This window comes from Colletotrichum aenigma (assembly GCF_013390185.1).
Source record: "Colletotrichum aenigma strain Cg56 chromosome Unknown KSG_Cg56_contig01, whole genome shotgun sequence".
NCBI lineage: Eukaryota > Fungi > Ascomycota > Sordariomycetes > Glomerellales > Glomerellaceae > Colletotrichum > Colletotrichum aenigma.
The window spans coordinates 1378685-1391789 of NW_023500907.1; the positions used below are offsets into that span (position 1 = coordinate 1378685).

The 13105-nt window shown below is 52.6% G+C and overlaps 4 protein-coding genes across 4 annotated transcripts; all 4 read left to right on the forward strand.

The window, feature by feature from the left end:
- Positions 1-1224: 1224 nt before the first annotated feature.
- CGCA056_v000372 (Satratoxin biosynthesis SC1 cluster protein 4) lies at positions 1225-2739 on the forward strand (the record flags this gene model as incomplete). The annotated part of the gene is made up of 8 exons (XM_037315633.1): positions 1225-1372; positions 1441-1466; positions 1525-1561; positions 1612-1682; positions 1732-1754; positions 1823-1982; positions 2043-2152; positions 2214-2739. The coding sequence occupies 8 exons, from the start codon at positions 1225-1227 to the stop codon at positions 2737-2739; spliced, it is 1101 nt and encodes a 366-aa protein (XP_037186141.1).
- A 4857-nt stretch (positions 2740-7596) lies between these two features.
- Positions 7597-8433, forward strand: ccg-4 (Clock-controlled pheromone ccg-4; the record flags this gene model as incomplete). Its single annotated transcript, XM_037315634.1, has 1 exon — positions 7597-8433. The coding sequence occupies one exon, from the start codon at positions 7597-7599 to the stop codon at positions 8431-8433; it is 837 nt and encodes a 278-aa protein (XP_037186140.1).
- A 1566-nt stretch (positions 8434-9999) lies between these two features.
- CGCA056_v000374 (Protein FMP32) lies at positions 10000-10878 on the forward strand (the record flags this gene model as incomplete). The annotated part of the gene is made up of 2 exons (XM_037315635.1): positions 10000-10391; positions 10449-10878. 2 exons carry the CDS (start codon positions 10000-10002, stop codon positions 10876-10878), a joined length of 822 nt encoding a protein of 273 aa, XP_037186143.1.
- A 582-nt stretch (positions 10879-11460) lies between these two features.
- CGCA056_v000375 (uncharacterized protein) lies at positions 11461-12648 on the forward strand (the record flags this gene model as incomplete). Its single annotated transcript, XM_037315636.1, has 3 exons — positions 11461-11714; positions 11769-12478; positions 12542-12648. The coding sequence occupies 3 exons, from the start codon at positions 11461-11463 to the stop codon at positions 12646-12648; spliced, it is 1071 nt and encodes a 356-aa protein (XP_037186142.1).
- Between the last annotated feature and the right edge of the window lie 457 nt (positions 12649-13105).

The window sequence follows — 13105 nt, forward strand, 5'->3', positions numbered from 1 at the left end:
GCGGGGGACCCGCTTCCCGGGGTTGGAACCGTTCGAGAGAGGCTGTTCCTCCGTGGTGGTCCGGTCTTCTCCGGTTGGGCTGTTGACCGACCCAGGGCCTTGACTCATGTGCCCTGCGGGCCGGACCAGTAACCGTGAACCTTAATTATGATAAACGAGGGCTTCGAGTTGTTCTACAGGCTAGAAAGCCCTGAAGATATGGACTTCTCTGCCGTATCTCCCAGAATCCCGGCTCCTCATCTTACTTGCGCCCGGCTTGCGAACGACTTAACGGCGTGTTGTGGGAGGGATTTTATGGCGGAATGTCGCCGTCGAACTTTTGATAAATGACAGTATTTTTCCTGCCCGTGTGAATATTTCACAAATGAAGAGAGATGAAGATGGAGGGAGAAGTCGCAGATAGAGATGGCATACCGATGCAAATGCATCCGCAAGGTCCTGCGCAAGATGAAGGTCCGGTGCCTCGGATCCGAGAGGCCTAGAATTCGCTTGACGGTGATTTCCTTCTCGGCAACAGTCAACACGGACCCAAGTTGCCCGTGAGTCCGTGAGAGACAGAAAACCTCTTGTCTTTGACCGATCATTGGGTACCATCAATGTCTCGTTCTTGGTTGGTGTTTCTCGATGGCGTGTGTCCTTCCTTGAACTTCTAAATGCGAGCCCTATGCGTGGATCACGCACCGTGAGCACTTCAAACACATCGGTACCAAGTTACCAAGTTAGGGATCCAGGTCGTGGGAACCCCTGGCAGATGTGTTGTTCATGTGCTTGTGCGAACTGGAGCCCTCAACTAGTTCGCACCCACAATGCCTGACCTGAGCCTAATGTACGAATATCCGTACAGAGTGCACACACTTACCATTCCGCCGGTGCTTCTGATCTGCAACGATAGTGTATGGGCTGTACGCGCGCCAAGCAGGACGGATCTTTAAAGACCTCTTGTGGGGCGTTCTTCACCGGCCACAACTTAATATTAGCAGCCGTACCCAGAGCAATTTCGACGCCTCGCATTTGCAGTGCCGCATCGAAGCATGCGGAAGCAAGGGTCTGCCACACCTCCGCAACAGATAATGGTGTGCGTGTGAGACGTGGGGGAGAGAAAGCTCTGCGCATCTTACTTAACAGTGTGGCTGTCCTGGCCCCCCTTTCGATTGAAGAAGGGTTGGAAGGTCTTCTCGAATCCTTTCCAGCCCTCCGAGCGCCCATCCAACTCCCTCCAACGCCATGGGCTGGACGTACGGCGCTCCAGACGACACGCCGACCGATGGCCCACGAATCACGGCGGTGACGACCACCTTCACGTCGATTGCGCTCATTCTCGTCTGCTTGCGGTGGTATGTCAGAACTACTGTGGTCAAAGCGGTTGGTAAAGGTGAGTTTACTCAAACCGCGATCTGCGGGACCAGGGGAGCACGGTCGACTGACGCGCAGCTGAACCAGATGACTGGGTTATCATCGTATCTTGGGTATGCTCAACATCAAACTCTATCTCGTTGCCACGTGAAGTTGACCTTTTGATCACAGCTTGGAGCATGCGGCTACACTGTTTGCAGTGTAATTCGTACGTCACCGTCGGCAATACCGTCATACCCCTGAAGCTAACAGAAACAGAGACAAAATGGGGTCTCGGTATCCACGTCATTGAAGACATGCCGACAGAGAATATCCTGCATTTTGGAAGGGTTGGTACCTGCGTGCCCTGATTTGGAAGATGTCGCTAACTTGTAACAGTTACAATTCATCGGGGGTCCTTTGTAAGCTGAATCCTTCACGACTCATTTTACACAACGGGAGATCGGCAGTACTGACGATTAAGTTCTAGCTACGTGCTTGGCATCTGGGGGTTCAAGATGAGCTTGCTGTTCTCTTACCTTCGTTTCTTCCCGCAAGGAGCATATCGCATTGCCACCATCATTGTTGCCGTAGCTGTCACGATGGGTCATATTGCCTTCATTTGCGTTTTCATCTTCTTATGCACGCCTGTGAGGATTCAACAGATGCCGCGATAATCTTCTAACAACCTACTGACCCTTTTGTTATAGGTCGAGAAACAATACGATCCTTCAATTCCTCCTGAGGTTGGACATTGTGTCGACACAATCACCTTCTACTTGACGTTCTCTTCCCTGACCATTGTCTTCGACGTCATAATGTATGACCATAATTCACCCTAGCCCCTGATGTTATGACTTTGCTAACCTCGTTGACAACAGCATGTTCCTCCCCTTCCCAGTTATTCTCAGATCCCAGATCCAGCAGCGAAAGAAAGTAGTCCTTCTCGCTCTCTTCATTCTCGGCGTCTTCGTTACCATTATCCAAGCGATCCGAATCCAGACCATCAAGAACTTGGTCAACTACCTCGACTCCGCGAAGAGCATCGAATGGTCCGTCATCGAGAACGACATCGGCATCATCATCGCATGTGTACCGACGTTGGCCCCGCTGGTCAAGTACTTCGCGGAGAAGAGCCGAAGCAGCACCGCCGGCGCATCACGTACGAAGAACTCGAAATACGCGCTGCAGACGTGGAGGACGGGGCGGAGCGGAATGCAGCCCCTTAGTGCTGGGGTGGACAGGCATGCTTCTATCAGTGCCACGCGCACGACGAAGCCGGATGATAGTACGGAGAACATACTGGTGCAAGAGCCATCGGGAATCACGAAGACGACGGACATTCAGGTTTCGACACAGGACGGGTGGTCGGATCTCGAGGACAAGAATAGCAATCATAACGCGTAACGTATCGATACAGAATGAGAAGGGTATAATGAGAAGAACAAAGTCTTTCGATCAACGTACATCTTTTCAGTTGACCAACTGTTGGCTACTATGTCTTTTGCCAGGCACTGCCAGACCATTTCTCCAAAAATGCCTTCATGCAAGCTGCTGCCGTTGTTGCCGCGTAGCTCTGCCATCTTTTGCTCTTGTGACTGTCTGCATAATCGCAAACTCCCTTAATCACTAAGCAGGGGAAACTTTCCCACACTCCAGCTGCCTCCATTTCGAAAGCAATGACCCCTTCTTTTGAGGCTATTAAGTCACGATGCTCCCCGGACTTCATGACCTGATCTCCAGAAGCAATCAGACCAAAGTGCACGGTGGGCTGTATAGAGCTTTGTTATTGAAGTCGGGATCTGGTGACAAGTTTCGCAATGTCACAGCCGAGTTGTTGAAAGGAAGTTGTTCTTGCTGACTCACACACGAGGTTGCTACCTTCGTTGCAAGTAGTGCAGGCTGAAAATGGATGGTGTTTATGAAGGTAGTTGCTTTCGAACAATCGGTCCTCTGTCGCGCCTGGATATACAGCGTCGTCCTTTAGGTCGTCTGACAGAGCGTTCAAATGATGTAAGGTTCGCTGTTTGAGCCACCTCCGACCTACTCGACTACTCAACTTCTTCAGAAGCGCTCGGATAGCAGGTGGCGGGTTTCCAAACGTATCCATGACACCATCCTTTCTTGAGAACTTATCAGGATATTGCCTCCCGTAGTCAAAAGGGACGAGACCTTCGCTGATAACTATATCTCCCAGTAAAAGTTCTGCACTCTCGTCTTGGGTAATCGACGGAACCCCTCCACAGATCCCGACCAAGAGAGCAAGGTTAATGCCAGGGAAACTTCCCTTGCAATTTGTCGCAGCGATCGCAGCATTGCCTTTGCCCATGCCAGACATATATACAAGAACGACATTATGACGGCCAATCTTTCCCACAGAATAAGCGTTTGTATCTCCCCGAAAATTGTTAAGCATTACATCGTCGTCAAAGTGCTCGTCAAAGCAAGCCATAACTGCGTCTGCTTCAAGAGTCAAAGCGCATATAATAGCAACTGTCACATCTCGGTAACTGATGTTAGATGAGAGTGAGCCAACTACAGGTGTTGAGCCACTACGATTCAGGGCCTCCTCTTCGTGACAGGCGAAATACTTTCCAACTACTCTGGAACTCGCTTGGTTATTGCGACACGAGATAGGCGATAAAGAGCTAAACGATTCCAACTCTTGACATTGGCTCGAGAGGGAAACATGGTTGCTTCCAGATGCTCCAGGCAATACCTTGGCTGAAGATTCATAGGCATCTTCCGCAGATGCTGCGGGGCTACGGGGTTTCAGGTGTTATATCAATCTCAACAGTACCACGAATGCAGCGGAGGGAAGGTCTCACCTGGATGTACGACTACATGGACTCTGCTCCATCTGCTCCCCTTTGCCAAAGTCCTTGCGCATGCAAGTTGCTTTCATCTTCAAAGAGGATGGCGTGAGACCTAGAGCCAGACGATCTTGAATAGCTGATAATCTCTCAACCTGAGAACGCTTTATAATTTTCTCTACTACTATCTACTTTGTCGATACGCTGACCCCCCTATGCTCGTTTTTACCTGAATACACACACGATAATTCAACAGCACAAATGTCCTTTTAAAGCCGCCTGATGCTTGAGTGGGTCGGTCAATTGTTACCCTTGCATACGGGTCGTAACATATCTCTTCCTCTGTTACTAATAACACAATATAACCCCCTTAAGAACAATCAAATTTAGATGTCTCCCCAGCCGGACAGCTCTTACAGAAATAGCATCTCTGTCCTCCAGTGTCGAGAGCTGAAAAGCCGGCGCAGAGCGACTTCGGGCAACGCTCTAGATTATAGTCCTTATAGTCGCAGTTGAAGCATTGGGCTGTGACCAAGGGGGCCAGCACAGCAACAAAAAACGTTGCAATCTTCATTGTGGCTATGATATAGATCCCGCGCGATGAAGTCGTAAAAGGAGCGTGCAGGATACTGACTAGAGAACGGACGAAGTTAATCTTTTTAAAGTATGACGAAGTGAACGGTTAGCAGTAGAACTTACTGTCTTTAGGGGGACAGCTGATAATTGCTTTAAGCTCTTAAGGAGTTGAGACGAAGATGGGACGAAGTGAAAGCAACAACAACAGAGTTAGTGACAACGATTTAAATAGACAAAAATCGCGGGTGCCTGATTCAGTGCATTCAACTTCCTAACGCCCCGAAACAGACCTCCTAGTCATATAACTCATTTTGAGTTTTGCGATGGGGCCAGTGTAAGAAGTCTATCCGGGCAGTAACCACTTTTCCGACTAATCGGATCGGCCATCTAAATTACTTGGTACCTTGGTAGCAAGTGGCGTGAGCCAAACTTTACACAATTCTACATACACGATTAGAGTACCTATCTGGCCATTTAAATTACACCCGTGCCCGACGAGGGTCAATTGCGCGCGCCCGACGAGGGCCGCGACAGTTTCATTTACACGCGGCGTTATACACCTCCTCCGGGGTTTCATTTGTTCGCTCCGCAAGGGGCCCCCTGTTTATGTCAGCACCCGAATATTCTGGTCACGTTAACAGTGGGACTCTGTTCACATGACGTTTCCCGAGCAGTCCTCGACTATGACACTCACCTCTGAAGCCAAATGATAAACATCAACGAAAGCGAGAACGAAATTTTGGAACGAAATTTTTTAAAATAGCACCAAATTGATCGCCCCGTCGTCGCCTCTAAATACTTGTATTTATCGTCGCCCATCGTCGTCGCCATAGTTATCACTATCTCTATCGTTTCTTTAGTACTGCCGTTCTCATTTGAGTATCAGGTGTAGTTCAATCGGAGTCATAAGTGCGCCACGATTGAAGTCAAACACTGCCCGGCTAGCCAAGTTCTCCAGCAAAGCGCTGATGGCATTGACTTGAAAGCCAGAACCACCAACATGAGCATGCAAGCAATCATACAAGGGTGGGAAGGTTCAGCATAACGACGGGAAGAGTCAAGACTCGGGTTTGACGGACCAGCAAATCAGGAGGCCGCCGTGCTCTATGGTCCCCGAACCAGAAATAGCAGCGCACCGGAGGCGGCCGAGGAAAGGTTCAGCATCATGCCGATGTTATGGGTGGATCAGAGGTAATCCGACGACCCGAGGGAACGTTCTCTCAGAGTCGAAGTACAGAATAGCAAACACAGTCGAACACCTGGTCTGGCCCCTGTTCGGTGGCTTGTTTGATTACCCTTGGCAGATCGAGGGACAATGCTGTGGCTCTCAGAAGAGCACTCATGGAAATTTGCCAATGCGACCGGTACAATTAAACAAAAAGGTGAATACCAAGGCCACAAACAACTACGTCGTGTGATACTTATCTGCTCCTGCAATGTCATTCTTTTGGATGCCGTGGCTCGGCGTTGGACTCCGGGTTTCTCTACTTGATCCAAGGCCATTGTAGTTATCTTGGCCTCGTCTTGGCTGCGATTATTTTCTTTCTGTTTATGATCCTTCGAATTACCAGAGATATTGCGAAATTCGAGATGGTACCGGAGGGTGGGCTCTCTCTGGGAGCAGATCGTGTCCTTCGTTAACTGTCTGAATAACGGGAAACTCATTGGTGGAAACAATTACTCTTGAGCATGAATGTTCAAAGCGCCAGTGAGCATGGATCTTAACTGTTCGGCGTGCTCTTTGCAGGGGATCATTCATTCTCGGGCTGAAGAACGTTGGATGCTGCCAGCTCAGACCCAAAATCTATAGTCAGACTGGTGTTTTGAGCCGACTTATCCGATAATGGCAATGGTATGACCCGAATATTTCCAGTGATTGGGCTGGACGATCTGGAGTATCGATTGACGCAGCAGGCTTTTCCATGATCTTCGTGGCGTGTTTGCATCCCTCCTCTCAAGCTCATCACGTAACCACCCCTGGCCACGTGCGAGAAGAGTACGGCAGACATCTTTGTGATAAGCCCAGCAGACAACACGCAATGCCTAGAAAGCCCCTCTCAAGTCTCGACCGTTGATATCAAATGCCAAGGAACATGTTTGCCCCAAATTCTGACCGGCTCGAGCGGCCTCACGAGTGACCCTTGTCCCTTGTACCCCGCAAACCAACAGGTAGGTTCTCGTTTCTGATGGTTTCTTTGCCAATCGAAAGCAGGAGCCTGATTTCTTGCAGCAGCTAGATGCAAGGAAAGCAGACCCAGACCATTTCAACCAACAATGCAAGGTCCGAGTATCCTTCATTTCCATGTCCTCCTCTATTGTGCAACAGTTCAATGCAAGCAATAGTCGCAGAGAGGCACCTGCGTCGTTGGATGCCGTTAAGCCGATTGGTCTCCCACTTTTCGGTATGCAGGGGTTTCCACCCCTAACGCCCGCGTCTGCCATTGACCAGTAATGGTCCAAGATGGATGAATATCGCTCTTTCAAGAGGTCAACTTCGCTAGTGTCTGAGGCGATGTTTGCCCTCACCATCCGGGCGGCGCGGAGACTCGAGGATTGGCCCACAGCCAAGGGCTCACTCGATGGTTATCGATGGATTGCTGGAACGACTGCATCCGGCGTTGGACTTGAACATTGCGAAAGAAATCGAATCGTAGCCTTTGAAATCTCTATAAAGATACTGTTCTACCGAGGCGTCATGTATCCTCCCTTTTTGTCTTCACTCGTTCCAGCTCATCCTCAAGGGGCAGACAAGAGACGATAACTTAATTCCAACGAGCCTACCGACCATCATTCAGTCTTTACACTCCCAAATCTAACCCTTCAACGCTTCTTCTCTTCTCTTCTCTTCTGATCATCCACAGTTACCACCATCATCATGCAGTTCCTTACAACCATCCTCGTGGCAGCTGCCACCGTCCAGGCTATCGCTCTCCCAGACCCCGTCGCCAAACCCGCCCCCAACCCGGTCGCCGAAGCAGACCCATGGTGTACCAAGCCCGGACAGCCATGCTGGAAGCGTGCCGTCGAAGCCATGGACAGACGCGAAGCTCTCCCAGAACCCGTCGCCAAGCCGGCACCGAACCCCGTTGCCGAGCCCGAGCCATGGTGCACCAAACCTGGCCAGCCCTGCTGGAAACGCGCCGTCGAGGACGCCATGCTGGAGGCCGTCAGGCGCGCAGCGCAACCCGAGCCTGCTCCCGTGGCAAAGCCCGCGCCCAACCCCGTCGCCGAGCCGGAACCCTGGTGCACCAAGCCCGGCCAACCGTGCTGGAAGCGCGCCTTCGAAGAAGCCATGAAGCGCGAGGCCCTCCCGGAACCCGCCCCCGTCGCCAAACCTGCGCCTAACCCCGTGGCCGAGCCGGAGCCGTGGTGCACCAAGCCCGGCCAGCCCTGCTGGAAGCGCACCGTGGAGGACGTCATGGACGAGATGTTACGGCGCGAGGCCCAGCCCGAGCCGGCCCCCATCGCCATGCCCGCTCCCAACCCTGTCGCGGACGCTGCTCCCTGGTGCACGAAGCCCGGCCAGCCTTGCTGGAAGCGCGCGGTCGAGGCTGTGGAGAAGCGTCAGCCTGTTCCGGCGCCTGCTCCGGTTGCGAAGGCCATGCCGAACCCTGTTGCGGTGGCGGACCCGTGGTGCACGAAGCCTGGGCAGCCGTGCTGGAAGAGGGCTGAGCAGGAGGGCAGGGTTGTTCCTGTGACGACGGCCTGGTGATGAGGTACGCCGTGCGCTTGCTTTGCTCACTGGATACCATTCGCTGACTATGCTGGACAGCTTTGTCTCAACTGTCGATCGACTTCGACCGGACCATTTCCTTTCTCTTGTGCGATATTTGAAGGTCAGGGCGTCATAATAGGGGGACGCCATAAGAACTTGAGTAAAAGAAAATAACCACAAAATAATGCACGACCACCACATACAAACACACTTTCCTTCGCCATTCTGTTCTTGTTCTTCTTCTTTTCCGTGGCTGCTTGCCGCCGGTGGGACGTGGGTGGTCACTTGTTTCTTGCATAGATGGCGGCGCTTCTCTTGGCAGAAGGAGCCGCCCTTTTCTTCACCCATGTATTTTAGTGGTCGGGGCTCTTGACTCGATGCGATGGTCCTCGCGAGGGGATTTTCGCATGAGACGGAACCCGCTGTGGACGCTTGTCCTCGTCGTGTAATATAGGAATGTTGAGGATTCCGCATGTTTGATGGCTTTTGGTGACGTGACCCATACGCAAAATTGGAAGGCGCGACGGGAGCCGGCCGTAGTGGCTCGTGGAGGCTTCAGACATCGTGATCCCAGTCTCATCGACTTATTCCCCATAGACCTCTCGTCATCGGTCGACCAGATGGCGGGCAGGTTCCGACCAGCTTCGAAGTTCACAGGCTGCAGGCTCGGCAGGGGATGAGGCTGAAAATTTCGACAGCGTGACGACGCCCACGCCTCGAACAAAACGGGAGGATGGGAATCGTCTCAGTCGGCAAGCAGGACGTGAGTTCTTGATCTATCGTCAGGCAAACGGCGACATGACGTCAGTACCCGAGACCGAGGGCGAGATTCGCACGATCACATCCTGGCACAAGATATGAGATCTGGGATCCTCTGCACGAGGCACGCAGTGATGCAAGGCAAGACTACGATGCCTACACTCTTGATAAGCCAGGATATACTTCACGGGTTGAAATTGACATCCCGGCAGACCATACACGCGCACACAAAACACTACGCGTGGTCGAATGTACGTTCAATCATTGCGCTCCTCCTCACTTGCCTGAAGGCATAGGAGCACCGCACCCAAGATTGTTCGATTCCTTCTCCATTTCGATCTCCGTATCCAGTGGTCTTGGGCTCGTACAAGCAAACCTCTCACCAGAAAGAATCACGAGAACATGAATGCGATTTTTTGCGTTGTTCAATAATATGAAGAAGAGAAGAAGAAAACAAGCAAAGGTTGCGCAGCGCGAACCAACTTTTGTAGCCGCGACGAGATTTTTTCGGATGGCTGCCTCAGGCACACGTTCTAAGGCAATCGTCGCCGACCCAAGTGACCCAGGCGGGCGGGACCGCCTGCCCTTTCAAACGGGAAGGGTCCAATCGGCCCCTGCGCCTTCTGTCGCTGACACCCGCGGCCGGTCTTCGGCAAGGTGCAGTTAGGCAGTGGGTCGCCTGTAACGACATGCCGTCACTCGCTGTCGGCGACCATCTCCATTTCCTGCCCTCTTAGATGAGTCTCAATCTCCCTCATCCCCCTTAGGTTTTCGTCACAACACAACACCCACGGATATTTCAAGATGGCCAGACCAGCAGAATTGGCGGTTGACGCCGTTCCAAGATTTTTGCTCCCGAGACTCAGCTGGACTGGTCCTGCGACAGCTTCTCAGGCCCTGAGACCCCTCTCGGGATCGGGATGCCATCCGAGCTCTCGCCGACAGCTGCATAGCCAGCCGAATGCCCTCCACGGCGCAACCCGATCCCCGCGATGCCGCTCCAGCAACACCGCCAGCACCACTCCCTCGATCCTCGAGAACCCCGCTCTAAGGAGATCTTTTCACGCGACGCCCGCGAGGCAACGTGACCACCACTTCGACACCCTGAAGTTTGTGCAGCGGCTCAAGTCCGATGGCTTCACGGAAGAGCAAGCCGAGGCCATGATGAAGGTCCTCAACGATGTAATCCAGGAGAGGTAACACACAACTCCTCGCCCTTGATCTCGAGACAGCCGAAACTAACGTGCCAAAAGTATCCAGAACCTCACCCGAACCATGGTCCTTCGCGAAGACGCCGCCAAGGCCACATATACCCAGAAGGTCGACTTCGCCAAGCTGCGCTCCGAACTCCTGTCCGCCGATAGCACCGAGTCGAACACCACCCGCGCATCGCACGAGCGCCTGTCCAACGATATCGCGAAGCTGAGCTCGCGCCTGCGCGACGAGATCGGGCGCACCCAGGCTAGCGTCCGCCTCGACCTCAACCTGGAGAAGGGCCGCATCCGTGAGGAGGCTGTCGGGCAGGAGCTCAAGATCAAGGAGACGGAGACCAAGATCGAGCAGGAGGTGGCGGCGCTGAGGGAGAAGCTGGAGCAGGTCAAGTTCCAGACGCTGCAGTGGTTGATGGGTGTTTGCACTGGTTTCGCGGCGCTGTTGCTCGGTGCTTGGAGATTGCTCATGTAAAAAGTCTTGGATTTTGGGTGGTTGCGGTGCTTTTCAATGTGACGATGCGGACGGGATTGCTGTTGATCGGTTCGAAAAGGGTGCTGATTTCATGTGGGTTCCTCCCGCGGTAGAGCGCCTATGTCAAGGAAAGCAGTATGTGTTTCCTATGGGCATCGCATAGACTTCTGACTTTGCGCGAGACCAGGTCTGAATCTAAGGAAGATTTTGAGAAAGACAGGAAAGAGATATCTAAACAAAAAGAGACATACGCGGTTCGCCAGCTCTGAATGGGAAAATCCAATGCTGGGCTTCACTTGGCGAAGGGAAACGAGGCTCAGGGGCGAGGGCACAGGAGCTCGTAAAGACACCGACAATGGTACGGCACTTTTTGTTTCCTGCCTCAGACGGAAAGGGCGTCGGGTTTGACTGTAGAGCGCTCCTTCCTCCCGAGCAGCATCTGTCTCCCACTTCACCCCAGACTTTTCCTCCGACGCCTTTTTTTGAACTTCACGTGCAATCTCTCGCACATACCTTGCACCCTCCACGTACCTTCCACGTCCGACCACAAGCTTCACTCAACAACACCATTGAGCAAGCACGATGTTTGGTGATCGTTGGGGGACGAACGACCCTGCCGACGCCGTCGGCGGCCTCACTCTCGGTCTCAAGCACCCTCCCTCCTTCCAAATGGTGAAGGCTCAGAAGGACGATTTTGTCATTACCGAGGCTCTTTTCGACGTCAAGGCAAGTAGGATTCCCTCGACTTCTGGCAATCTATCTCACGATCAATCTTCATCACAGACCGCTCCTGGCTATCCTGAGGAGGATTATGTTGGCTCCCACCGCTGGCTCGAGTGAGCATGACATCCTATTCTGTCAGTGCGACTACCTACTAACGAATGATCGAGGCACTGGTTCCCGTTCAACCCTGAACTCGTGACAATCTCGGTTGGGGATGGCAAAAGTAGTTGCGAATTCTCCATTGCACGCACAATCTTGGCGGAGAACTTCGGCTACTTTGCGACTGCTTTTAACGCCGGCTTGAAGGAGGCTGTCGAGCGAAAGTTCATCATCGCCCCGAAGGAGATTGGCGCCTTTGGTCTTATGATGTCTTTCCTCATGACCGGAACGTTCCCACAACACCCCGACGAGCTAATTCACACGACCCATGCAATCATCCGCGACTCCATCATCGCCTACCGTCAGTCGGACTACTTGAAGCTGAAGTGCATGGAGCGCTTCAACCGCGCCATTTGCCTCCGTCTCCGACAGGTGCTTCTTGCCAATCGCGGAGCCCTCAGAGCGGCTCATGTTGGACAGCTCTACAATTTCGTCCGCGACGCTCCGTCCCGCGACTATTATAAAGACCTTGTCAACGTCTTCGCTCAGGCCGCGGTCAAGCCTTGCCTTCACGGATGGATGGTAGGAGCCCAGTCGTCGTCTGTCTCCTGCTCCGTAGCTTTCGACGAGCACTGTGGAAAGGACCCCAAGGAATGGGTAAAGATTGTCGACCACTACGTCTTCATGGTGAAGAATCACAACTTCTTCGCAAGAGATGTCCAGGCCCAGATGATGAAGACCATGGCCACGGGTCGACGCCTCAACCGAGTCATCCCTGGTAAGTCAGCATTTCATCTCTATATTGCCTTCGTGATCGTCCCGGCTACTAACAATACCTTAGCGCAGGAAGGTGTGAACAAGAAGATCCACAACATGCCCGCTGGCGTTGACTACGTCACTTACCGAGACCCGCTTCCCGAGGGAAAGACTCAAATCTTCACCATCTGATAGGTTTCAGCTGTTTTGGTACGAGTATCATACTGTGGCCATTCGGGCCTGAGGACGGAGATGTATGGTCGTCTGTGGTGGCTAGGATAGGTACTCCCTCTTGAGTTGTGACATGATCGAAAGTTGATCATATTTGGCAACGAGCTTCTTGGCCAATGCGATGTATTACGACACCGAAGAAAGAGACTGGGAGTGAGCTTCCTCGGATCGTTCGGGCAGATGCTCGATCCTTTCTCGGACCGTGCCATATACATTTGTCTCGGCCTGGAAAGAGGGAACATACGAAAGGGCGAAAGCGGTGTTGCTTCCCCTTTTCAACAGCATAGCTCAGAGTATTAAACCAGAAGATCCATCCAATTTCAAGCCTACCAAGCATCGAAGCAAATTGCTCTGGAGAAGTATCCAGCCGGCCCCGGTTGGGTCCCTGGAGCGGGATCCGGCGTGGGTCCATTGTCAA